A 27880-nucleotide genomic window follows, 5' to 3' on the forward strand; every position below is an offset into this window, starting at 1 on the left:
ATAAAAGCGTTTAGTTTTCTAACTGTGACCTAAATAAATAATCAAACACAATATTATTGATAAATTGTGAATGTACACGCCCTTAATCAATAAATCAAGACTAAACAATATGATTTTGTAGTGCCAATAATAATACACCATAATGCTAAAGCATTGAAAATTCAAGTAATAGACTATAGGAGAAACTAAATAACGTGTAGAAGTGTTCTAATTACTTGTTTCAACTTGCAAACTCTATGAAAGCAACCAAAACTTTCAGGGCTCGTTTGATAGGTCGGATGTGATTGAACGTATTTTATAAACATTTTGTGTGTTGATACTTGTTTAAGTCAAAATAAAAATAATACACAAACAAGTGGCAAGAAATTTAAAGTCAATAGAGAAATTTACATCGATAATTTAGCATTCACACCGTAATACTCATTACAAATTCTAGAACCCACTTCTCTGGTCCCTCTCAATTTTGCCCATTTCCATCGCAGTCATCATATATTGGATTCTCCTAATATTAATATCTGATTACATAAACAAAACCAAGTTGTTCTTTCCTCCGCCAATCATTTGAGACTATGATGCAATTCCAAACACCACCAACACCAAAGACTAGGCAACAAAACGAACTGACCAATCACCCCCTCTTACCCTACACTCAGAACTTCACTGTAACGGTGTTTATAACCAATAACATATTACCAAATGAGATAAGAGATAATTAAAATACATAATAGTAAGTTAAGGTTTTGAAATACCGAAACAGTGACATTGTGGTTAAAGGTAAAATTTTCTATTGTCATCGTTGCCATTGGTTAGTTAATAGTATTGGTCAAGCATGTCGGCAGTGGCCATGATTGGTTGGTTAACATAAAGCATGTTCCAAGGGTTTATGAAGTTGTTGTGAACGGCAACCGGGGCGGTTTCAAAGTCTCCGCCGTAACCGCCGCCGGCGTCGATGTAACCGAGGATCTCGTTGAGTGACTCCAGTCTCTGGCTGAGTTCCGCCATCTGCGCTTTCAAGACCGAGTTTTCCGACTCGACATTCATGTAGTGCTGGGTGGTGATGTTTATGCTGGTCAGGATTTGGTTGTTCTCCTTCCGCAGCTGGGTGACCTGCGCCGTCAGATCGTCCAGGTGTTGCTGCTTCCGCATCCGCGACCGCCGCGCCGATTCGCGGTTCGACTGCATCCGTTTTCTCTTTCTTTGATCCACCAGATGATGCAGATCCCCTTCGGAGCCAGAGTTCTGAAGCTGAGTGGAACCAGAGGAATTTCCGCTTGAAGAAGCCATAGAAACTTAGATTAAACCCTAAACACGAAGAACCAAATACTAATTATTCAGATAATTAAGCGCGATTATATATATAATATAGGTATTAGGCTGTGCGGGGAGCTGATTTATGAGAAAACGTAAAACCAGTAGAGGAAGATGACGGAGAAAGATTGGACGAGGTGGGTTCTGCGCCGGAGGGAGGAATCTACCATAAACCCCGAACGGAGGATTTCACTGAGAACCGGCGACATGAATCTCAAACATTAAGATCCAGATTTTCAGCATTTAATTTTCCAGAGTTTTATTTTCTGAAACAGAGAAATAAATCTCAGCAGAAACACAAAATTAAATTCAGATTTCAACTTCAAAGACTAATTGGATCAGAAAATATATGGGTTTTGGGTACAGGATCCAAAGACCCAAGATTCAACAGCAAAAACCCAGAAATGAAAACCCAAAATTAAGCAAAAAAAAAAAACACCCAGAAATTCTTGGAAGAAAACCCAACAGAGCCTCGGCTCAAGAGAGAGAAAGAACTCAGGGGGAGAATTTAAGCTCTCAGAATGATCTGTAAACAAAAGAGGAGGAAGAGAAGAGAAGAGGAAGAGGTTTGCAATGGAATTGAGGGGTCAATTTATAGAAGGAAAATGCAATAAAATACTCCAAAAGGCGAAATCAAAGAAATTGGAAAATTGATTAAAAAATTAAAAATGAAGAAAAATAGAAAAAAAAGTTGGAAAAGTAAAGGGCTTTGGAATCTCATCTCAACTCTTCCACAAAATGGGTGCATTTTAACACACCTTATTTATTACTTTTGAATAAATTTAAATTCATCTAACGATCATAAAGAGGGTGATGAGTATTATCATCTAGTGAGGGTGGTGAGTACACATATTCCCTCTCTAAATAGATAAATTATTCAATGCCTTGGAAACACGATTTGTATAATAAATATAATAATACAATTAATTAAAATTGTAAAAATAAAAAGAAAAATTTTTGGCACTATTTACTTTACCGAAAAATTACATTTTTACACTAAAAATTTAATAATAGTATTATTCATTGTACCCTTTATTTTATCCTTATCGTTAAAACTCAAAATTTTTAAAAAATTTTCATTAGTTAATATAAAATAAAATTTCTCACAATTATGTTATTACACTTTACGCATGGACCGTGTCCCGGCAAACTGAATATGCCTCCCGCAAATGAGGAAGGGTTTGTTGGGGGAGACGCTGGTAAGGCATGTGAAGTATGTACGAAATTTCCATAACCGTCCAATTCCAGCTGGTGAGCAGAGAAACACTCATATATATATATATATATATATATATATATATATTTTTTTTTCTATAAAAATTTAATGATCCATTTTATGTTTTTTTTTTTTTTTTTTCTATTTTTTGGTTGAGAAAACTACCCGGTATATGACAGCATATTTTACTGTATAAATGTCATAATTTTTACAATTAATTTTTTTATCAGCATTTAATTACTTTAAAATTATTAATTTAGATATATTTTAACATTTTTTCAGTCAAAAGAGATATTTTAACATTTATTTTTGTTGAACAAATAATGGATAATTACTTAAAAAAATCTTTTAATACAGAGATGTTTTAACATTTATTTGTGTTGAACAGGTAATGGATTATAATAATAATTAGTAACTTCATGATAAATCGTCAATTTTATTGGATTAATTATCAATTAAAAGATTTTCCTTTTTGTCAAACAATAAATATTAGATTACGGAGTTGACGGAGTTTAAACACACGCCATGATGTAAAAAAAAATATTCTTGTTCACCACTGTAATAGAAGATCATTTGCATCGACTAAAAGATTTTCGGATCAAATAAATTTATTGATAATAAAAAAAAACGATGATTTTGTTTATTTAGTTTGTACATATTGTATTTTCTTTTTACCTCTCTTTCACCGTCAGACTACCGGATTTAACCGTTTCGGTAGAAAGTGACAGGTTGTGCCCTTTTTATTGATAAAGAATGTAACAAGTGACGCCTGACCGTAGCAGAAGGAATCTCAGGGACGGAGGTGGTATAAAAGTAGTAGGACAAGGACAATACCGTCTTTTAAAAATATTTTGTGTTGGGTTCAAATCTGAAAGGATTGTCAGCCCGTCACCTTCGTTTCCAACCATATAAAAGCCCTACAAATTATGTTTTACCAAAAAAAACAAAAAAAAAAGCCCTACAAATTATGTGTGTTTAAATTTACAAATTTAACCATGTTTGTGTAAATCTTATTGGGATTCTATGATATCTTTTAGATAGTTTCTGTTTGTATGTTCATACCTAAAGGATGCGAAATTTACTTTCTATAATACTATAAATGAAGCACAATGAGATGAGAAATCATCTCAGAATTCACCAAATTGTCCTCTTTGTTGCGCTAACTCTCTGCATCTCTCTATAATTCTTTAGTTAAATAGAGCTACAACATATATGATTATTTAAAAAAAATGGAATTAATGGAGCTTTATCTGAATGAAAATTAAAATTAAAAAAAAAAGGAAAAAGTTGGAAGCGACAGAGAGTGGAGGAGAAAAACTATGATTAAATGTGGGCGAGGGAAGACAAAAAACAGCAAAAAATTACTTTTATGATTTTTTTTTTTTTTCATGATATTTCTTTCAGTTTACACATGGAATGGTTCGTTTGATTTTTGGCTGATAAAGAAGGCTTTATTAATAAATAGTATAAGAAATAAGCATATTCAGCAACACTTAAAATAATTCTATAATCAATAATTTTTAACATTTTGTCTAAACAGTTAGTTTCCTGTGTTACCCTACTTTTATTTGCACCAAGAGACTCTTGACACGTGTCTAAAGTTTTACTCGTTTTTATAATTAACCAATGATAGAAGGGTTCCTTGAGAAAACACTTTCCCAACATTTTCCCTCTCTCTCTCTTTCTCTCTCTCTCTCTAAAATGTTCTTGGCGTTTGTGAAACTCTTTTTCTTTTTGCTGCTGATCATTAATTTTTCTTTTACTCATGAATGCTCTGGAGTTCACGAGAAAGAATTTCATAGCACGAGTGCGTTATTATTGAGTACTAATGATCGAATCAGTGAATAGTATTTCTCTTAATTTGTAAGTGAGATGTTTTAAGTTCGATTTTTGTTAAAAATAAATTTTGAACACAATATTGCTAGTTCATTATGAGGCTAAACCTACCCTGTTCCACTTAGTAAAGAAAGATAATATCGATTGTTCCAAAAAAAAAAAAAAAGGAAGTTTCGTCTAGGGCAGCCTCGGAGCTAAGCGGTTGATCACCGCCACGATTAATCTCTAGGCTATTAAAAAATAAGAAAGGGAGCCTAGACCTACCTAGATACCCGTCCAATCCGTCTAGACTCACCTAGGAGCCCGCCTAGACTGTTTAGGTCGCAATTCTTACATAAACAGAAAATAGATAATTACCTTCCATTTTGCATTTTATTTTTTCAATAAATTATAAGAGACTTGTTGAATACTTGAATAAACATTAATTATAATTTATATATCATTCTATTTTGTAATTTATGTGTCCTAATACAATAATGTATTTTTTAAGTAATAGTAGACATTTATTTATATGTATATCATAAATTTAATTAAAATTAAATAATAAAAAAACTTAAGCCCCCGCTTAAAAGCCTAGGCGCTAAGCCCTTGCCGCTACCTAACTAGCACCTAATGCATTTTAGAACCTTGAGTATGTCGTATTATTAGAAGTAGTAGAAGTTCAATTCCACAGTTTGATAGTTCAATTTGTTCTTTTCTTTTCAAAAAAGACGGAAGAAGAATATAAACGAAATGTTGGTGCAATTCAAATTGTGTCTCTATCTGCCCAATATATTTCAACTTTTACAAGTGTTTTAATAGTAGGAACAATACTTTCTTCTTTGTTCATGTTCATGCCTTATAGCTAGAGGGACCACGATATCATTTCGGAATATCGCATTGAAAACTACTAACACTCACAACATTTTAAGCTCCAACAACAATGATTGAGGTGAATTCTTGCTGTTTATGGTAAATTTATTCTCACCTGCGAGATATTAATCTGTATATCGCATTATCTTAATCTGGATTATGTGGTTCGTGGCATCACCTTCATATCAACTTGTCATTGTCAAGGACAATTTGCCAGCTCCACAGTAATGTAATAAAATAGCAAAAGATACACAAGTTGAAGGGTTAAAATTAGAAAGATAACCTTATCATTTACGTACACTGCAAAGAGGGATCATTGTAAGATCAGAAGAAAATTTTCCATCGGATTGGTTTCCTCCTCACTTTTCCTTTTTGTAATGAAGCGCTGTCTATTTTAGCTAGCTCTCTGGTGCGTGTATGGTCTCAAGTCACTTATGAGCGGGAATCTCGTTCCACTATAGTAAAATGAAATTATTCTTGTACGCAGCGAATGTGTATTTCCGCTTGTATCTGGAGCAAAAAATGGACAGTGAAGTATTGAAGAAGTCCTATACAGTGCATAGATGGTCTATGTACGATAGTCCTATTCCTTTCTCGTTTTTACTAGAGTAAGAAGCTTCTCTCCATATAGTTCTATTCCTAAACCATAGTTCTATATACACACTTAGCGAGTGTAATATTTGTTGACAATGAATCTTTCACTTATGAGAGAAGGGACTTCGTATGAGTTTATAAGGAAGTTGGGTTACTCCCTATATTGCGAACTGATTTATAGTAGAATCTCAAAAAATTTCATTTTATCGTTGTAAATTACTATCACACGTAAGATCTTTTATCGTTGTAAATTACTGTCACACTTATCTTACGTTGCAAGTGAAGGAAAAATATCGGCTTTTAATAATAAGTTATAAAGTTTGGTCTTCAATAGGTGGGTAGTAGTTTACACCTTAACAAAGCAAAAAAGTGATTTGGCATGTAACTAAGCAGAACGTTAAAGTAATTGGTTGTATGAATAGTGAGTTAAAGTGAATGAATGATTCATTATTCTCATACAAGGTCAAATTAAACACGCCTTAATTCCTCCTGTTTGTAGGAAAACCCTAACCCAATTGATGGGTAGCAATTCACACCTTGACAAAGCAAAAAATTGAGGTCTTCATTCTGAATCAGAATAAAGCATGAGAGACTCCAACATAAGCCAATAAGATTATTTGGTGTTCTCCTTGCTCCCAAAGGCCACAACGAGCAGGTTAACTTTTTCCTGAAACCCTCTCTCTGGTGAGAGTGGAACCCAGCTCTCTCCCCACCATGCACCCTACTTTGTTCCCTTTTTACCTTTTCCGTGCCTCAAACTCATAGACTGTACTCTCTCTCGTCCCCTGCACCATTATTTTTACTGTCATCTGGTGCCCACCAGAAGCACTAGTACGCCATATTATTGTCTGCAACTGCAAGCTCTGGAATATCAACCTCACCATTTGTAATTACTTTACTGTATTTCTTGTTTTTGCATCTTCCCTATAGAGATAAAGGGTCTTTGTGACTAACAATTTACTCATAACTGTGTGGATTGATTTAACACGATACATATCCTAAACATAAACTCATAATACTTCTAAATACTTCTTTTTAGTTTCTGGTATTCTGCCATACAATTGAAAGTACAGCTTTTCAGTGACGATAAAATTAGAGAGAAACAAATTATTATTTCCGATTACATCCAAGAATTTGCCCTTTGGTCAATACCTAGAGGCACTGCAGACTGCACTAGATCGATCTTGTAAATATTATTGTATTACATTCAAGATTTTGGGGACCAGTCTAGGAATTAACCAAAGTCAAAGGGACGAGATTAATTATTGTCGAATATTGTACAGGAAGCATTGAAATTACTGTGTCTGTTTGTAACTTAATGATTAATTAGTAGTTTAATACACATAATTAAGTATACTTTACAAAAAGCACTAATATTTATTAACATTTCAACCGACTTTTATTTTCTAATGAAATAGCCGGCCAATGGTAAACACGATGCAGTAGCAGTGTAAAAATCAAATGAATTTTTAGTCAAAATAATTTTTGAGATTGATATAACTTTTCACTTTTCACTTTAACATTGAAAATCAATAAAAGTGATCTCTGAATTTGTTCAGCGTAAATTATTTTGATCATTTCGTGAAAAATTTGTTAATATCCTCTTTAAATTATCACCTGAAAGACCATGTGGTCACCTTTTTGATGTATTTTTGTCAAACCAACATCTCTACTTAGTGAGGATATTGACAAATTTTTTACAAAAGAATCAAAATGATTTAGCAAACTCAAAAACTACTTCTATCGAACTAAAGAGTTGTGCCAATCTCAAATACTGCTTTAGCTACCAAATCAAACTGCATGCCTTCTATACTGGCCTGACCTTTAAATTAATGAATTTTTGTAGAAACATTTGGAATACATTGAAAATGGATTAGTGAGAGTCTTATGCCTAATAGAGGGCTAATTGTTGTGGATTGGATGGGCAAAAAGTGGGATGTGGTCTTTGAGCTGAAAGCTTCTTACTCGTGTGATGCAAAATGCATGCCCACAATTGTTGGAAATTCTTTTGGAGCCAATTAAATAATTCAAATGCTCTTTACAAGTAACGAGTCTTTAGTTTTTGTTGTAGTATTAATTTAGGGGTTATTATACAAAATGGTCATGAGATTTGCATGATCAATAGAAATGATCCCTAAGATTGAAAATCAATAGAAATGGTCCCTGAGATTGTCCACCATTCATGATTTTGGTCATTCCGTTAAAAACGATTTTGGACAATTTTCAAAGCTTTGTAACTCAATCGTTTCTTAACCAAATTCGACCCATAATATATCAAAATGAAGATAGGAAAGTGTAGAATAAGATTATACCTATTTGAAAGCCCAATGGTTGTCAGAGATGGCCGGAAAATAGTCTGAAAGGTGACTGGTCCGCGGAAAAACTAGAAAACTCGCCGGAAACTGGGTAAACTTTAAACGTTCATAACTTCTTCAATACTCAACCAAATTGAGTGATTCAAAAACGAAAATAATACTTATTGACGAGACGAAGAGAATGGTACCTTTTTCTAAGGCTAACTCGTTGTGGTTTGGTCGGACAACGGCTCGAAAGTGGCTAACTATTTTCGAGTTAGCCACTTTCGAGCCGTTTTCCGGCCAAACTATGGCAAGTTAGCAGTAAAGAAAGATACCATTCTCTTCCTTTCATCAAGAAGTATGATTTTCGTTTTTAAATCACTCAATTTCATTGAGTATTGAAGAAGTTATGAACGTTTAAACTTTACCCAATTTCCGGCAAGTTTCCAGTTTTCCTGCGGACTAGTCACATTTCAGGCTATTTTCCGGCCATCTCCGGCAATCATTGGGCTTCCAAATAAGTATAATCTTATTCTACACTTTCTTATCTTCATTTTGATATATTATGGATCGAATTTGGTTAAGAATCGATTGAGTTACGAAGCTTTGAAAATTGCCCAAAAAGTTTTTAACGGAATGACCAAAATCATATATGGTGGACAATCTCAAGGACCATTTCTATTGATTTTCAATCTCATGGACAATTTCTATTGATCATGAAAATCCCAGGGACCATTTTGTATAATAACCCTAAATTTAGAGAAGGAAGAGAGAGGGAGATCGGCACAGAGATCAGGAAAGAAGGGCTTAAGAAATTTTTGATGATATTCTTCATGTTTTGTATCTTTATTTATAGTATACATGACGGGTTTTACTTACCCCAATACATAATTTAGTATGAAATAGGATTCATAAACATAATCTATTATGATTTACACAATCACGTTCCTAATTATTAACTGCAACATTTCTGTAATTTTTTTGCTACATTGTTTACTTAGTTTACTCCTATTGGTCTTCATCGCTGGGCTACTATGTAAAGAATCAAACAGTGTTCTTGTGAATGGACCGAACTCATGACCTATTTTTTCATACTCTCTTACATGTGAGTTGTCCTTAATTTTTTGGTAATTTGTTTTATTGTTGACACATCATATAGTTTACAAATTTAATCTAAAAAATTGATCTACGTAACATTACTAGTATATTTTCCTATTACTTTTGACTTTTTACCTCTCAAATTGAGCCACATAGATAGAAGTTTGTTGAACTAAAATGATATGAGTAACATCTTTGGATAATTACAAAAAATAAAAATCGAGTTCATGAAAGAAAGTATGATAATCACGAGAACAATGTCATAGACCATTGTCGTAATGAACCATACAAACTTTCTGTGTACATAAAAAAAAGTTGGGATGGATTCACAAGTGTAGTCTGTGTACAAATAGTTTGGTGGCAATGTATCCTTTTACTCATTCTAGAAAAAGGAGTTAATTGTGATGGGTTTGTAATTCCGTTGATTAGCAATATTCATCTTCGAACTCGAGGTTTCGTATTCGATTTTCTTTTAGACACTTTTTTTTTTTGTCCGACAGATAGCGCTATCGTTTGTATAAAAAGAAAATTAATCAATATGAAGCAAATACGCAATTAAACTCCTTGTCTACTTTTGTTTGCCTTCTGTTTTCCATCATTCTCTTCTGTCATATACTACCATCAAGTGGACCTAAATTTGAGTTTTCATTGCCAGAATTCTCTGTCTTTTACCCAAAAACAATTACGTGATGGAGCACATTGAGGAAAAGGTTTGGGAGAGATGCCAATACGTAATTAAAAAGGTCAATCAGCATCGTTTGAGACGTGATTCTCCAAAAAAACATTACTCCAAGCACCATATTTGCTTCTGTTTTTTTGTTTTTGTTATCAGGCATCGATCAAGATATCTTGAGAGAGATCGAGATCGAGAGAGATGAGGGAGAAAGTGGTAGTTGGTTCGTAGGGTCTAGTAATTCAGCCTTTTGCAAAGGGGTCCCCGAAACAAATTTTATTTGGTCTTCTTTTGCAGCCATGATTTTCACCTTTTTTTCTTTTCTTCTGCTTAAACTCTTTCTTAAAAAATAAAAATAAAGTAATTAAAACATGGAAACAGTCTTGATTCGTGCATCTTTTCTATTTGTGGGGTTTTTTCTTACTTTCCTTAGCATTTGAGGTTGTTGGTCCTTGTGCTTCTTTCATTAGTGAGTATAAGTCTCTAGAAAAAAGTTGGGACTTATCAATCATCTAGTCTAACCATGACTGCTTTAAAGAAAATATGGGCATGCGGATGCTGTCGATATGTCCTTCATACGTCGCTGTAATTATTGATATATATTATCGATACGGGAAAGTTATATTTGTTAGAATGTATTCATATGATTCTTGGTTTATTGTCTTTTGTGTCCGCAAGTGCAGTTAACTTCAACTTAGAATGACTGATAATCTCACGCAAGAACATTAGTAGTGATTATAATTATATTTGGACAACATACCAAATTAATATTTGTTGGTGAAGAAATCCTCTTCAAGGCTCTCCCCTTTAATTTTGCATATCATTAGAAGCTACTAGCTAGGGTTTCCTACAAGTGAATATCATGAGCCCATGATCAAGCATGGAAGATAGTTGTGTACGTTAAAGTAGTGAGTTTCAGAGTATAAAGTAGGCTTAATGTACATGTAGTGCTGTCGTCTCACCTTTCTCTTCACTCCTCTTACCAACCTTAAAACTAGCTAGGGTCACTTACTTGTCCATCAAATATTCTTGCATCTGCCTTCGTTGTGAAGGCAATTATTTTTGCTTGCAAGCAATCACGTCTCCAGATTTCGAGTTTATTATTTGCAGAATAAGGATTTTTTGTTCATCATTGGTAGAATCCTAACGAAAGACGTGGTGCACAATTAAGTGTAATGACATTATGGATTCATAAAGCTGACACTACTTCATGAAATAAGGTTTGATTGTTGTTGTTGTTGGTAATTGGCTCATAGTTCTTAATGAGAAATGATAACTGTACTCTCTTCTACATACCTTTCTTAGGTTCGGGTTCTTTTGCCGGCAATCCTTTTTGGTGAGTATTGGTAAAAACTTAAAAAAGGGGTTAAGATCACCCCTCTGTAAATCTCTAAATAGACCTGTGAGATACCATAACGATGAGATGGGAAGCCTCCTCTCTCTCTAAACATTTATAAAAAAAAATTGTTATGATTTATCTTTCTTAATCAGTGATTAGTTTAATATTCTGGTGCTGCAACTAGCTAGAGTTCCACACAAAATCCCTAGTTGATATATATGCTGGGAAGTGGAAGGAGCTAGTGATGAACTGTGAGATGAAGGTTTCGTAAATTCCCCCTTGCAATCATTCAATCAAAACGGTGGACGTGATATTAGAATATACAAAAGTTGAACAAGATGACAAAATCGTCCAATATACTTTAGGTCTAATTATCCTAAGTATCTATATAATTATAATATATGTATGCATGCATGAAACACTTAGTGATCTAGTCGTGCATATGCGCAAGAACCTTCCCGTGTGCAGTCTTCCAATGTCTGCCAATAACTAGTGGGTTCTTCTATTTTGATCGGCTGGAATTATAAATATATCTGTATAATAAAAGAATGAAATTCAATGCCCAAAAACCTAATTAAATCATGAATAAAAGGTGATTTTATTTTGAAATAAGAGTCTATGTACCTCTGTTCATTCTCTACAAATGAGCACATTACACTAACTAACACGTCTAGCACATGTCTATAGCAAAATCTTGAATGTAATTGTTTCACTAATTTTTTTATCTATATCTTCTATTACACGACCGATCAAGTTATGCGAATGATAAAATGTGTTAAAGTGTAAATTCTATGTCAGTAAATTAAAGGACCAACCTTGCATGTCTTTACAAAAAGTTAAGAAAACTTCTATATTGTCAACCAATTTTATAGTGAAATCTCAACTTCTTTCGTCGTGTTATTATAATAGTTGTATATTTTTTGGAATCTCTACACATATGAGTATCATGCTTAGTTAGCTAGATAGGTTAGTTTGGAGCATGTCTATAACAAGATCTCGAATGTAATTGCTTCACTATTTTTATTTATTTATATCTTTCACTACACAACTGGTCATGTTATGAGAGTGGTAAAATGTGTTAAAAGTGTAAATTACGTGTCAGCAAATTAAAAAACCGACCTTGCATGTCTTTACAAAAAGTTAGAAAAACTTCTATACCGTCACCCGATTTTACAGTGAAATCTCAAATTTTTTCAAATTATTAGAATAGGTGGAAACTATTTTATGGAATCTCAACACATGTGAGCATCATGGTCAGTTAGCTAGGTAGGTTTGGTGGTTGGAAAGTTGAAAGGTGCCCAATAAGTTGATTGGTTGGTTGGACGTACGTCAAGAACCAAAAAGAACTGGCCCAAATTCTTTGGTGGAGACGAAGACAGATTAAAGGGCATAAAATGTCGGTGGTGCCTAATTTTTGCATGGATGTTTTGAGACCAATAACTCAAAGAAATTTGTGTGTCAAAGAAGCACGACACTCACTCTCGTCCAATTAAAACTCTCTCAATTTTCTGAAAAGGGCAAAAGAAGAAAAGAGTTCCACCAAAAATACAAAAGAAAAAAAAAAAAGAAAAATCTTGCTTTAATCGTCCCTTTCTCATATATGGCATTGTTTTTTAATTCATGGGAACATCACCACGTGAAACACGACGCCAACTTGGCATGTATTTTAATTAGCGGGACGAAAAACTGATACGGGTATTGAAAACAAAAGTCACAAGATGAAATATTATACATATTATGCAGGTGGCCATTTATCATGGTGGTGGAAAGAAGTTGAATCATTTCATAACGGCGTATATTCAAACATCGTCGGTCGTTAATCTAATAACTAATCTAACAAAATCTATTGTTTGACAAAAAAAAAAAAGTATTATACATGTAATAAAAGTGATCGACAGAGTCAAATACTAAGGACATATGCATATTGGGATCAAGGTTAGGATCACTCAGAGTCCGGGAGATATACATGTGAAGGTCTTACGAGAACCCTCCAAATGTTTACAGATCCCTTTTGCACCCACCAAGCGTTCGCTGTAATGCCTGCAAGCGTGTGTCGACAGGTTGCGTCAACAACACTCGATATCAATCACCAGATTGTTTCCACATACGTCGATGTCTGTTGACATGTGCTTGTAATTTGGTTGATGACAATAACCTCACAAAGTATTCGATGAAATGCTTGATTGAATAACTGAAATTGTTTTTTGCGCGTAAAAAATTACTAGTGAGGAGCATGCTTGTAGACCATCAGTTTTAAAACGGACAGGCCCTTTTCTTGGAAATTGGCCCAAGCCTTCTTGAAGAAGAAGGAGACACACCAACCCAAACCCAATTCTGGCCTCGAAAAGGGCAAAATAAAACCCAACGTCATTTATCTTGTAATCCCACATCGACTGTGTTTGCCAACGTCTACGGATGTTAATTGCCGAGCTCAATAACGATAGGCTTGTGACCGAAATGTAGGGACATTAAAGATGGTGCGGAAGGTAAGGGCCTGAAGTCGATCTCATTCCTCACAAAGGAAAAACGATCCCAACAGTGACTAGTACCGGAGGTATACGTACCGCCCGCCAAGGTGCGTATACCATAACTAGTCTTCCTGTATACACAGGAATGTTGGCTTTAACAAAGCAGCCATATGGGCTCAATACTAGGACAGCAGTGCTGGCACACGGACCACCTCTTATGGACCTCCATTTCTTGTATGATTCATTCAATCCGATAAACAGGAATACGCATTGACGCGTGGAAATCACTACTTAATTTTGAACTGTGAAACTAATCGAACAGTGAAAGGAGAAGTATCGCTGCATCGGTGTCTCAATAGCATGCCTCCATGGTAAAATTTCAGTCTATCATACAAAATTTCGAGGACGTAAAATGGTATCTTCGTTAATTACATAAGGAAACCAGTTCCGGACTCCATAGACGTACAAAAGCACACATATATACAAACTTTAAACGCCGCCAATCATATGCAGGGCTCAGGTTCATAGCTGCTCGTAACTTATTATTAACAAAGCTACTGAAGGCGTGAGCGACGCGCTGAAGCATGCAGCTTCAAGATTATTGGAATGGAAGACGCATTTCAAAGTTCTACATAGTGAAGCTAGAACGAAGATGATCAGGAAAACACTGCGGCATTGTCTGTAGCAGCTTCGGGATGGTAAAGAAGCATTTCCCTCCACATCATCTCCCTTATCGTCTCTTCTCCTAAATCCTCGTCTATGTCGAGATCAATAGGTACCTCAGCTGGAGGGTTAGTACTAGGATCATACAATGGGGCCATGTATGGGTGTTGGAGTGCTTCAGTGACGCTAATCCTCTTTGATGGGTCAAAAACAAGCATCTTTTGCAGTAGATCAATTGCTAGAGGATGAGCATCAGGGTAAAGGGGGGTCCCCGGAGAAAAGGGCAGCGATTTTATGTATTTCGTCGCCTTAGGATTGTCTATAAATTGGAGATCCTCCTCCCTCTGGCTGCCAAGGATGTTAATTATGAGTTTGAGCTGGTTGAGGCATTCTGTACCAGGGAAGATAGGTTTCCGGCCAAGAAGCTCAGCAAAGATGCACCCAACAGACCACACATCAATCGACGTTCCATAGTTGTCACAGCAGAGCAGGAGCTCAGGGGCACGGTACCAACGAGTGACAACATACTCGGTCATGAACTGGTCCTTTCCTGTGCTGGTGCGCGCTAGCCCAAAATCACATATTTTTAAGTCACAGTTTGCATTGATAAGAAGGTTTCCAGGCTTCAAATCACGATGGAGAATGTTTGCAGAATGGAGATACTGTAGGCCTCGAAGCAGCTGCAAGGAAATTCTATTTTCTTCAGTACAAGTGAAAAAAAAGATTAACACAAAAGACAACTGTGAATATATCCTCTCCAAAAGTTTTAAATTCGAAACAATGGAGGACAAATTCCGTAGAAAGAAATAAATTAACAAGAAGAAGTACAAAAAAGGGTTTTTCCGAAAAAAGAAAAAGAACGAAAGGCATAAAGGAAGCATGGCAAAAGCAAATCATGCAGCTCAATCCATCCATCATACTCATCCCTTAAAAGCCCTAGTCTAAACCAAATCAATAATTCAAATTCAAATTGATGAAAGAAACAGTAGCACCACTCAACAATCTATGTTCAACAACGCTAGTGCAGCGGTCTTGTCTCCGAATTTTCATAAAACCGAGCGAGAACTATCAAAAGTGTTCTGCAGTATCAGCTTCTATGAAGCATTCCAAAATGTAAACATGTTTCATCTTCCAAGTAGCCAAAAATGGACAAGATAGCAAAGTAAATTGGACAATATATGTACGAGAGTACGAGTTCATACCGATTAAATCACCAATTTGGTAACAATTTCACTAACAAAACAAAGCGAAAGATACTCCGAATCCAAAAACAATCAATTTACATTACCTGAAAGAGGAAATACTGACAGTGATCATTCGAAAGCGGCTGCGAAGACTTGATAATCTGGTGGAGATCGGTATCCATGAGCTCGTACACCAAGTACACGTCTTTAAAGCTCTTCCTCTGAATCGGCATCATCACATCCTTCAAGGCAATCACATTCTCGTGCCGGAGGTGCTGCAACAGCTTCAGCTCCCGCAGCGTCCGCAGCGCGTCGATTCGGTTCTCGAACGCATTGTTGATCTTCTTAATCGCCACCTTCTCGTTCGTCTCCCTGTTCACCGACGAGCAAACGATGCCGTACGCTCCCCGCCCGATCGGCTTGATCGGCACGTACTTGGTGTCGATCTCGAACAGCGTCTGCCACATCGAGTAGTAATGCTTCCCTTTCGCCCCGATCCCGTTCGGAGGCTCCACTTGCGTCGCCATTTTTCCTTCACATTAACAAATTCGATTAATTTCTTCTTTTTTCCCGCAGAAAGCTATCAGATTCTCATCAAACAAACAGAAAGATTTTACCTTTTTCAGTCCAGTCCCATCCACTCCGCTATCCCTCGTCCGAATCAGTCCCAATTCTAATCCAATCCACCGCAAACTTGCCCCAATTCCACCGACACAAACCCTAGTTCCAATTTCGCACCCGAATTCACCGAATCAAGTCATCTGGAATTGGGAACTCGGATTCCGATCTGGGTGCGTAGAAATATGGGCGGTTGACGAGCGGAGAGCTGTGGGTTCGTGATCTCGTCGCGGTTAGAGCAGAGAGGGGAAGAGCTCGTGACAATTATGATGCGGATTTTAATTATTTTTTAATATTTTCTGGATTATTATTTTTAATTTAATTATTTATTTCTTGTTTTTGTCCGATGGATGACGAATCGCAGCATCTCCCACCAGATTTCGCTCTTTTAACGCTAGCGAGAAGACCAACGGATATTTTTAATCGGCGGGACCCATCTTTTTTTTAGCAAGGCGGGCATTCAACGGCCTCGCTACGTCGTCGTCTCGTTGGAGTCACGTGATTGGCTCGTGACTTTAAAACGTGGCGCCAAATCCACGGGAAGAAGAAGCTTCGAGCTTTCGCGGAGAGAGGGGCGACGGCATCGTCTTCCGCGGCTGTAAGTCTCGCTCTCACTCGCTCGCATTTGATTCGGTTCTTCAAAATTTTCAAATTTCTGTGGTTTCAGGCTTCAAATTTTGAAAATTTGATGCAGATCGCGGCGGAGTTCCGAAGGGAAGCGCGGAGGTTTTCTTCCGGAAAGTGACGGTCTGGAAGGACGACGGCGACGGCGACGCACCGCCTGTCTTTGTAGGTATTTTCAGTGTTCTTATTTATTTATTTAGAATCATTTAGATTAATGCATTTTCGAAAAATTAACCAATTTTCGATTTTGCATGAGTAACATAGAGTGAATTCGTCTCCCTCTCTTGTTTTGGAATTTTGAGAAGAATATCTAGAGTTGTTAAAGACTGCCTCGGGTCCTTGGTGAAGAATCGTTGCGAAAAAAATTCGTGCTTGTGTACGAGTTGCTGGACCAAATCATTGTGGGTGTCTTCAAAGTCCTGCATTTTGTGACTTATGTGTGTGTAATCTTGCTAACCTGTTGTATATTATGGGAGTCGTATGTGTTCAATGAGCCGGTTGTGGTTGATCCTGTGCAGTTACTGCCTCCGGGTTCTGCTGGAATTTTTACGGTATTATTTATATGATCATTTGCATTCTGGTGGCAGTATTTTTGGTTGGTTCTGATTGAATTGTATGGTTTGATTGACTTGCTAAACTTGCATGTTGGTATCAGGCCAAAAGAATGCCAGTGACGACAATCGCAAAATCTGTTGTTGCAAATGAGCGTGGAGGTAGAAAGAGAGAGGAAATTTTTGTGGGCGTAATTGAAAAAATGAGTGTTACTTTCAGTTCCAGTGTAAGTACCTCGTGTTTGGCTCACCATTTTTATTTCTTGTTAGCGTCACAACCCCCAGGTGGTAATCAATTTTGAGCTGTTTTGATTACTATGATGTTGTTCTTGCAGGGATATATACTTCTGAGATTGATGGTACCATCCAATTGAAGAGTTATCTCACAGGCAATCCAGAAATTTGACTTGCTCGGTAGTCTTCGTTTACTATCTTTCTTTAATAGTTTGCTGGGATTGAGTGTGATCTGTGAGATTTGGATGTCAGTGCTGTTAGTAGCATTGCCCTCTTAATCTGATTATGCTGCCTCTTCCAACAGATTATATTTTAGGAACAGGGGTTGTTATACTGGCCGATTGTAATTTCCACGAATCTGTACATCTTGATAGTTTCAATGTTGACAGAACACTTACATTGGTGAGTCTGATTGAGACACTGTAATTTTTAATCGTCTGCAGTACTTCTTGAGGAGGGAGATATAACTACTGTTCTGTTAGTGCTAAAGTTAATGGATCACACCACTGTTTAATAGGTACCAACAGATGGTGAATTTCCTGTCATGAATTACCGCATCACTCAGGAGTTCAAGCCATCCTTTCATATTAATGCGTTTATTGAAGAAACAGGACTGCCTAAGGTGAAGAAAAAGTTCAAAAAGCTCTTGTATCTTAAAATAGTAACATCCGATTCCATCTAAATCATGCTTTGTTAGGCTGATTTCCCCTCAAGCATTATTGCAGATAAAATCCTTGTGCAGATTCCGCTGCCAGCATATACAGCAAATGCCTACCTTAGAGTTAGAGCAAAATTAATGTTAGATTTCTGGTCTGCTGTCTTATATTTTGCTTCTGTTGACTGAAGAGCATAGAGCATAGACTTTGATTGTTAACTTTTATTTGTAGATATTTGACCTATATTGTACCAAACTAGCCATTGATCATTAATGTATGATAATGTTATACTTTTATAAGCAACTCCACATATATGATTTACTGAACTTCTCGGTAATGTTATCGTTGGTTATGACTAACCATATAGAAAAGCATATAAAGGAACTCTTATGTAAACGTTGATACTTTCAAGTAGGGTTCAGGATTGACAGGATCAACAACAGTGGAGCAATTCCCGTTAGGCAGACAATTCATTTCCTAAATTATTCCTTTTCTTTCTCTTCTTTAATATGTTTCATGGAATTGTCTCTTGTATATTACACACTATTTATTATGTTTCAGTTCAAACTTGGGACAGCTTTTAGAAAATTTGGATGAACTTTTACTCAGCGATAAATCTTTAGGTAACCACATGCAAGAATGGGGAAAAATTTAATCTTTCAAACTGGTTCCATATTTGCATTACTGATTATCTCGTCCGCTCTGGGCTACATCAGGGTTAGTTTTGAGTTGGAACCTGGAGCGGTTGGAAACACAACTGATGGGTTTGCTTCAGTGTTCGAAATTAGTAACAGGTGCCTTACATTGTAGATTGTTGGTTTACAGGCAAAGCTGACATTTTCACAGGAATCACTTGGTATACACTATTTTATTTTGGAGCCTGTAATGCTATATTATATTCAATGTCATTTATGTGTCAGAAGAATGAAAAAGAAACTGGTGTGTAAATTCTACTTTGTTTCTGCATTTGTACTGATGTAGGAAATATTACCAAAGAAGCTGGACCTCTTAGCATGACCTTCACAATACCTATGGTCAATGCTTAAAGGCTTCTGGTAAGATTTTCTCTTGACCTTCTAAGGACCTAACCGGATGCATCCAATTTCTGTTGACCTATGGTACAAACTCAGAGCTTAAATTTTCTTAATGCTATTAGAATTGTGTAGAAACAAGGGCTGGGAGTCTATGTAAGCAGTGCTACCAAATTAAAACGGACTTGTGTCCTACAAGTGAATTTTATGTGTAAATCAAAATTAGGTTCTAAAGTAGCCATCTAGGTGAGTTAGTTGACCTTAATTTGAGAATCAAACTCACAACACGAACCAGTTCTGTATTTTCGATTTTTCATACATCTATAATCATGTATTCTCAGTTATTCTAAGATGTTGTGTTTCTTCATCTGTCTTGATACAGGTAAAGTACTTGCATATAACAAAGAAGTGGAAGAGCTACAATCCATATCGATGGGTGAGATATGCCACACACTCAAATTCCTACGTTGCTGGGTTGTAGTATCTCATCTCCCTAGTATGTTCGATTTTTATTTCTCTATTGCTTATTTCGTTTACACCAGATCAAAAAATAGAGCTAGTTGCTTATACCAAATCAGATTGAATCTTTGTTCTGTGTACTATCATGATTGACTCACTAAAACATAACTTTCTGCAATGTGGTAGAACTTGAGGGATGTGTTCTACTTTTGACGTTAATTATAATGACATGACGCAACTGGGTGTTGGACTCTGATGTATCAGCAGGAAGCATGCCCTCTACTGCAGAAAGGGAAACACATTGGAAGCCCATCGACACAATACACGAGTCACAATCAGGCTAGTAGACTGACCAGTTGAGTTCTCTGTGCTTTAGCGAATGGTTCGATTGACTTGCATCTAGAAAAAAAAATGTCAAGTTCAATTCTTTTTAATACTTGTGTGCTGGAGATTATTAGGGTATATATACTGCGCAGTTTCGATGTCTTTTTGGAAGAACTTGATTCATTTCACCATCTCTGAGATTCTGAACAGAAGTGGTGTGAAGGAAACTTGGATGATGGGACTTATCTTTCTCTAGATTATCCGTGGAATAGCCAATAGCGAATTGCCGTCCAGATCGTGTGCTCATTCCAAATGGCTAATACTAAAGAAAGCACCCGGATGCCACTTACTCGATTCAGCTAATCTACGTCTAAAGTTACCGACGAAAGGTATCTGCTGCCCTTAAATTTCAAATTCTTGGTAATCTTTGACATCATCAATTATGCACAGATACATTTCCTTCAGGAATATGATGCTTGGTTTCGTTGCTTTTTCTGTTTGGTGATGAATATATTGGTTTGCTTTAGTTTGACTAATGGTTATTAACGACGGGAATCGTGTCTAATCGCCCGTCTAATCGCCCGTCTAATCCTTCCAATCAGCGAAGGAACTTTGGATTAATTAAAGATACAGACATAATCTGGAATGAATTCTCATTCAATGCAGTAGAAGAAAGAGGACACCATATTGTTAGAGCATAAAAGTGTTCGAGTCTGAAATTGGATGGATTAGTATATGTTTTATTCGCCCATCCCTTGAAGTAATAAACATTCATCGAATATCTTAAAATTTCTTAATTATACTTGAGGATATAATGAGTCTGTACTCTCAGTTGATTGAGAACGTTCACCTCGTATAAGGTCTTGTAGTCCCGAGTTTACGATACTCTATATTGATTTTAAGAAAATTTAATTCCCCAAACAGAATAGGGGAATTCTTAAATTAAAGATGATATTAAGTTTCCGTTGGTATGTAATGATATTATACCTGTCTCTTCTTTAATTTAGCGGTAAATTAAAGATGATATTAAGTTTCATGGTAATGAAACCTAGGTTTTCACTTGTTCACAAGAAATTAGGAATTTTCTAGGGAATAGCCGGTGAACACTTTACCCTCAGAATTTTATTATGCTCTAGTACATTTTTATGCATTGAAATTTTTTTCTATTGCATTTTAATTATTTGAATTCAAACAAAAAATATAACGGCTAAAAACTAAAGTGCATTGAATACATCGAAACATGCCAAAAGAATCTCTAATTAGAAATTCTCTTCAAAAAATGTAACTCTCCATTAACATGGAAATAGAGGAGGTCTACTCGGTCATATACTTACAAGATGAGTTTGATATTAATTTAATTGTTTATTGGCTGGCTTATATGGTGGCATGTTTCTATTGCGGGTGAATTATCTCGTTGTAAAATATCGTATTCTTCGTAAGATAATGAAAGAAAAGATAAACTTAAATTAAAAGGACAAGTGTTACTTGTTCATTGCAAAATGTTTGGAGAACAATCCTATTTTTCGAAAAATGATTCTCGCTGGATCCTTTTTCTGGGGATCCGGGGGATCCCATGATCATATCGTACATCATGCGATCAGTTTTCGTTAAGTACTATTTATATTTAACTTTAAATTTGGGAATTGTTATTAGCACTTCAAAAATCTCATTTTACACTCCTCCCAAGTGTATTTTTCTTTCTAATTATGGAAAGTTTGGAGTGTCAAATGAGATTTTTGGAGTGCTAATAACAATTCCCTTAAATTTAAAATGATTTATGACCTCACAATATACGATGAATGATCATAATCACGGAATTCTCCGGAATCCTAAGAAAAGGATCCGGCGACAGGATCATTTTCCCTATTTTTCTCATTTCCCGAAGCACGTGGCATCCAAGTCATGACTGACACCCTGGTAGCTGATGATGCAGCCCCACAACCACCAAACAGGAAGAACAATATGAGATTGTCTATTTCCCAAATCCAAATCCAGCTCGCCCCCCTCTTCTTCTAGGTAAAATAATATTCTCCTAGAGTATTCTTTGCCATTCAAACGATTACAACGTTGTTTTGACATCTTTCACAAAATATAGATTTTTTTGCTTTTAATTTCACTTAAATTAACTATCATTTCAATCAATGTGAAAGTAATCCTAATTATGTAGCTTTACCGAGGTTTCTCTTTAAATTCATAGCTCTGATAAATGGTCCAAGCACTTGAGTACTGAGACAGCTACACTTAGAGACTATGAGTTCATTTGGATGTGCTTTTGAAATGATTGAAAACGTTTTTGGTGAAAATGTTTTTTAAACCAATTCTTAGTAAAAATGCAAGTAAATTCTGGAAAAACACTTAAAGTGCTTTCTGAAAGAAGCAAGGAAGCACTTTAAGTGCTTTTGAAACCAAACAATATTTTTCTAAAAGTACTTTTAGTAATTTTAAAAGCACATCCAAACGAGCCATATATTGTGACCTATTTATTCACAAGAGAACATAAGCATCATATTTATAATTAACTAAACTCTAATCTCTAAATAAAAGCCTAATTCTAACGGACTGAGACTCAATTCCTAAACTTATTATTTTCCAACACGTTTTACTTTTACCTCATCAGGAAATATATAAAATGGAAGTGAAAGGTTAAAAGGCAAAATTTGATCCTTTCCATCTTGGCAAGTTCAAGGGTTGGCGTCTTTGTTTTCCTTTAAAAGGTCTGCCTTTGGTTTGGGACAAATATTGAATGATGGCCAATCCATTGTCATCTCTTTTTCCTTCATCCCTTTTCCTTTTGCTCAGTGCCATCAATCTAATGCTAATTAATTTGTTTAATTTATGTCGAAACATCCAATATTAATCTAAGCTTGGCTTAATTATTACAAAGAGTCAAAAAAAGGAGAAAATTTTCCATGTGCCCAGACCAGTCCATTTGTATAATAATCCTAGATGTTACACCACAAGTCATTATATAAATAGAGAAAGCTTTTGTTTTGCAACTGTCCCTCCATTTGTACGACGAAGCTTTTGCTTTGCAACTGTCCCTCCATTTGTACGACGAAACGTGGTGTACCATCTGTATTCCAAGCATGTTGAAAATTCTCTCGAAAAATAAGAATATTATGTTGTAATAATTTCCATGGACACTTGCAACGTTTGTTGTCACCATTTCAAATGAATATATTGATTTTGAGTAAAATAAAATTCCTAGTTGGGAACATAAGAGTGAAAATCGTCTTGTTTTAATTTGAGTGAATTCATACATCAACACAAATTAAGTCAGTTTCTGTTTGCTATTGCGGTCAAAAGCAATAATCATGGTCAAAATTAAATTTTATATTAAACAAAGCATAGGTAAAAATTGAGAAAGAGTTATAGCTTACCTAACTGACATATAATGACTAATAACTAGACTAAAAGAGCTTTGCAAGTAGTACTGGTCTAAAGTATGACTTTAATCCCATAATTAGTGCTAACAAATATCTAAAGACATGGGACCTCAAATTACTTAAGAAATGCTTGGTATTTAAATAGAAAGTTATTAGGACTCGGAAATAGTTATTACGCACTTATCAAGAGGACAGTACGTAGGCTAAAAGAGCAAAACTTACAACGTCACCAACAAAAACTTTCATGCATTATTGTGAGATTATGTCATGTAACATGATATATCTTCACTAGACATCTATCTCATCACATAACCTAATTACGTGATGAGACTGAAAAAGCGATATAATCACGGTTACACGTAAGGTTTTGCACATGAATAGGCAGTAATTTGCAATTAACAACTTTGCCAATGACTTTTTAATAATAATGGAGAAGTGGGGGCATATTGTAACCCCTAATACACACGCCCTCTTGCTAGCCTTACCCCACAAAGGAATCTCATCGTACCATCCCTCATATCCAACCGTAGATATTGTTTCTCCACTCTACTACTTAGCTACCTAGCTCCCCTCTCACTTGCCTTGTCTCTCGATTATCTCTCTCTCTCTCTCTCTCTCTCTCTCTCTCTCTCCAGAGCCATCAGCAACTACTGCAAATAAGCAAGATGTTAAAATCTCAAGAACAACTTCCAGATTGTTACTACCCAAATCAACCAATATTAATCGGCCCAAACTCCCCCACCCCAAAGCATTGCATCCACCTCTCAAATCTCGACGACCAAAAGTTTCTCAGATTCTCCATCAAATATCTCTACCTTTTCAAGAAATCTGTCAACTTAGAAACCCTAAAACATGCCCTCTCTAACGTCCTTGTTGGCTACTATCCATTGGCTGGGAGGTTGAGAAGCAACGCTGACCATGACCAGAAGCTCGAGGTTGACTGCAATGGAGAAGGTGCTGTATTTGCCGAGGCTTTCATGGACATCACTGCTCAGGATTTTCTTAAACTTTCCAGCAGGCCAAACAGGTCTTGGAGGAAACTCTTGTACAGGGTGGAAACTCTCAGTTTCTTGGATATTCCTCCTCTTGTTATTCAGGTCAGTCCGATTCCGTATATTTTTTTTCTCCTTTCTTTTTTCTTAATCGAACTTGTAAATTTCCCATGGAAAAAAAAAAACAAAACAAAATCTTCTAATGAAACAAATTAACTTTGTAAGTATATTGTCTTGGTGAATAGTAATTCGTTTGGAAGTTGCTTTGAAAATCACGTAAAACGTTTTTAGAAAAAATGTTTTTGAGTCCAAATTAAAACACTTGAAGTGCTTTTACAAGATTAACTTGTATTTTTACTAAGGTTTGGCTCCAAAAATGTTTTCTCCACATGCACTTTCAGCCATTTTAAAAGTAATCCTAAACGAGTTCTAAATTTTTCTCTAAGGTTCACATTTTTTTTATTTTCTTAGATTAATATATAAAATAGTAATACCGCTTGAAATTAAAATTTTAAAAATACTTTTGACGTTAAATATGGGAAGTTTGGCATTTTCTCAACTGCCCTTGGTGCTCCAATATCTTGTGGAATTACCACTTATAAGAAAAAAAATTTATTGTGACCAAAACACGGGGGCACATCACATGTTTTTATATAAATTATGAGAAATTTAATTTTTTAAGTTATTAATATTTTAACACACACATCCTATTATTTGTATAATAGCACGTAATGTACCACCTGATATACTGATCACCCTGAAAAATTTCTTCACTTACATAGGTAAACTATAACATACCAATATGTGCATACACACACACACACTTCCAAGGTTTTTTCTGCCATATGGACTTTCCTTTTCAATCACTTATCTGAGGAAATAGAGGAAACAAAGTTCCACTGCATGGTCCTACGCTCAAGACAGACAAGTCGCTTTTTCACCCAACAGAACCAAAAATATCGGAAAATGAAATGTGGCCAATATCTACCCTTGGTCCACCAGAAACAGGGTTACTTTTGTCTTTCCGTTAATGTGACGCCAACCTTTTCAAAAATTTCAATCTAAATCTTTGGTAAAAATTCTAGTCCTAATTAAGTGAAGAAAAAAAAATTTAGAATCTCGTGAGTATAATAAACTTAGTGTTCGATTCTCTTCAAAGTAACAAAAGAAAACCGTCACCTCTCCTTTATAAAAGATCTTTATCAATAAAATAGAAGCGAAGGAAAGTTAGCTCATGTCCAACATATAGGAAATAGGATAGGTATTTAGTAGTAGTCATCCTTTTTCTTTTGAACTAAACGTTAAAGAAGAGGTGGAGTGCCCCATGTCATTCATCCATGTTGCTCCGAAGATAATGATGACCCAAGACTCCCAAGTTGTGTGAGTGACCCCTTCTCATCTCATCATACTACCTAGCCTGAGACGATAGATTTCACCTTTAGGGTTTGGTGAATTTCATTTCGTGCTTTTTTTTTTTTTTTTTTTTTTTTTTTCTTTTTTTTAGTGCTTTCATTTGCATCCAATGTTTTCTTTATGTTTTTTTGTTCACCAAAACGTTTTTGCACAAATTTATCACTTTGCACCCTTAGTCCTTTTTCAATTTAACATTTGTTTATTACTTTTTTGATAAGACTCTAAAAGAACTTGCACTAAATTATGAAAAAGAGGATTCGACTTGTGGAAGGAGAGACATACACACTACCATGACTAAGCTACCTAATTTACATCTACGAAAGTTGTTTATTACGTAAAAGAAAGATAATTGTGAGGGGTGTGACAGGCAAAATTGGATGGAATCCAACAACTTGAGGTAAATTTGTGATTTTTGAAAATTTAGGTCCTTAACTTACCAAACAAATAATTCAGGGAGTTAATTTCAAATAGTATGATAGTTCAAAAGGTAAACATTTTACCATTTTTATTTTCATGTATACAAAACTCCGTATTTTTTATATAAATGAAATTCCAATTTTGTAGGTTACAAGTCTCCGTTGTGGTGGAATGATCATGTGTACCGCAATCAATCACTGTTTATGCGACGGCATTGGCACATCCCAGTTCTTACACGCGTGGGCCCACATAACAGCCAAGCCAGATCTCGATCCACCAATCCAACCGATCCACTCTCGCCACGTGTTAAAATCCCGGAGTCCTCCAGTGGCAACCTTCCGTCATCCTCAATTTACCCTAACAAGCAACAACGGCCACGTGGACATAATGAGGCTGCTCCAATCGCAGCCGCTTGTCCCCACATCCTTAACCTTCTCCCACTCCGACATCCTTCACCTCAAGAGACGATGCGCACCCTCGCTAAAGTGCACCACTTTCGAAACCCTGGCATCTCATACGTGGCGCTCCTGGATTAGATCATTGAATCTGCCACCGTCTCTTAACATCAAGCTCCTCTTCTCCATGAACATACGAAAAATGTTAAACCCTCAGATCCCTCAGGGCTACTACGGCAACGGGTTCGTGCTAGCATGCGCCGAAACCACCGTGAAGGATCTTGTCGGTGCTAACTTGCGGCACGGTGTTAAGTTGGTTCAACAGGCCAAACAAGATCTTAATGATGAGTATGTAAGGTCGATGGTTGACTTATTGGAGGAGAAAACATTGAAGACTGATCTGTGCGCGAGTTTGGTTATATCGCAGTGGGCGAAGTTAGGGTTAGAGGATTTGGATTTCGGAGAAGGGAAGCCATTGCATATGGGGCCTCTAACGAGTGATGTTTACTGCTTGTTTTTACCTGTTGTTGGAGATTTGGATGCTGTGAGAGTTCTCGTGTCCGTGCCCGAAAGCTTGGTTGAGAAATTTGAATATTACATGACAGAATTTTCATCTGCTGAAGAAAGAAATGGAGATCATCGTGCTAATGGATTCCATGCCCAAGATCCAATGGAATATTAGATATTTGGTTGAGGATTAATGAGAATTTTTGTTTGTTCATTTAATTTTTTTATCCTCGAGTCTCAGCCAATGTATCATGTATGATTATAATAATGGGAGCAGCTCACTACTGTAAAATGAGTATTGATAATTAATTGTAAACTGACTGACAAGTTTTTAATTTGTTTGAGTGTGTTTTGGTTTGTGCGACCATATCAAATGCTACTCGAACTATATATATATATATATATATATATATATATATATATATATATAAACTCCATAGCCCAACCCTAATTGGTTTAGATATTTATATATATTCGAGAAAGACTAGAGTTGGAGTTTTGTAAACTGACTGACAAGTTTTTAATTTGTTTGAGTGTGTTTTGGTTTGTGCGACCATATCAAATGCTATTAGAACTGTATATATATGTGTGTGTGTGTGTGTGTGTTTATCTGTTGAAATTAAACTCCATAGCCCAACCCTAATTGGTTTAGATATTTATATTGGGTTATTATACAAAATGGTCTCTGAGATTCAAAATCAATAGAAATGGTCTTTGAGATTGTCCATCATCCACATTTTGGTCA

At 36.0% G+C, this 27880-nt stretch overlaps 3 protein-coding genes and 1 pseudogene across 3 annotated transcripts; 2 read left to right on the forward strand and 2 right to left on the reverse strand.

Annotated features, from left to right (window-relative positions):
- Positions 1-373: 373 nt before the first annotated feature.
- Positions 374-1868, reverse strand: LOC137717654 (bZIP transcription factor 44-like). The gene is made up of 2 exons (XM_068457078.1): positions 1411-1868; positions 374-1302 (listed from the first exon to the last, which is right to left on the reverse strand). The coding sequence occupies exon 2, from the start codon at positions 1282-1284 to the stop codon at positions 811-813; it is 474 nt and encodes a 157-aa protein (XP_068313179.1). The 5' UTR covers positions 1285-1302; positions 1411-1868; the 3' UTR covers positions 374-810.
- Positions 1869-14003: 12135 nt separating this feature from the next.
- LOC137717364 (mitogen-activated protein kinase homolog NTF3) lies at positions 14004-16479 on the reverse strand. The gene is made up of 3 exons (XM_068456714.1): positions 16146-16479; positions 15633-16060; positions 14004-15024 (listed from the first exon to the last, which is right to left on the reverse strand). Exons 2-3 carry the CDS (start codon positions 16053-16055, stop codon positions 14338-14340), a joined length of 1110 nt encoding a protein of 369 aa, XP_068312815.1. The 5' UTR covers positions 16056-16060; positions 16146-16479; the 3' UTR covers positions 14004-14337.
- Positions 16332-19868, forward strand: LOC137718050 (AP-4 complex subunit mu-like; annotated as a pseudogene).
- Positions 19869-24065: 4197 nt separating this feature from the next.
- LOC137716762 (alcohol acyltransferase 9-like) lies at positions 24066-27446 on the forward strand. The gene is made up of 2 exons (XM_068456144.1): positions 24066-24508; positions 26381-27446. Exons 1-2 carry the CDS (start codon positions 24077-24079, stop codon positions 27308-27310), a joined length of 1362 nt encoding a protein of 453 aa, XP_068312245.1. The 5' UTR covers positions 24066-24076; the 3' UTR covers positions 27311-27446.
- The last annotated feature ends 434 nt before the right edge of the window (positions 27447-27880 follow it).

The sequence above is a fragment of the Pyrus communis genome, chromosome 15 (genome assembly GCF_963583255.1).
Source record: "Pyrus communis chromosome 15, drPyrComm1.1, whole genome shotgun sequence".
Taxonomy (NCBI): domain Eukaryota; kingdom Viridiplantae; phylum Streptophyta; class Magnoliopsida; order Rosales; family Rosaceae; genus Pyrus; species Pyrus communis.

Bases quoted from the DNA above. Each gene is read 5' to 3' on its own strand.
- LOC137717364 (XM_068456714.1), bottom strand. From the start codon at position 16,055: ATGGCGACGCAAGTGGAGCCTCCGAACGGGATCGGGGCGAAAGGGAAG. The intron at 15,025-15,632 runs GTAATGTAAATT...ATTTCCTTGCAG, and splicing joins GTCAGTATTTCCTCTTTCAG to CTGCTTCGAGGCCTACAGTA.
- LOC137716762 (XM_068456144.1), top strand. From the start codon at position 24,077: ATGTTAAAATCTCAAGAACAACTTCCAGATTGTTACTACCCAAATCAA. The intron at 24,509-26,380 runs GTCAGTCCGATT...CCAATTTTGTAG, and splicing joins TTCCTCCTCTTGTTATTCAG to GTTACAAGTCTCCGTTGTGG.
- LOC137717654 (XM_068457078.1), bottom strand. From the start codon at position 1,284: ATGGCTTCTTCAAGCGGAAATTCCTCTGGTTCCACTCAGCTTCAGAAC.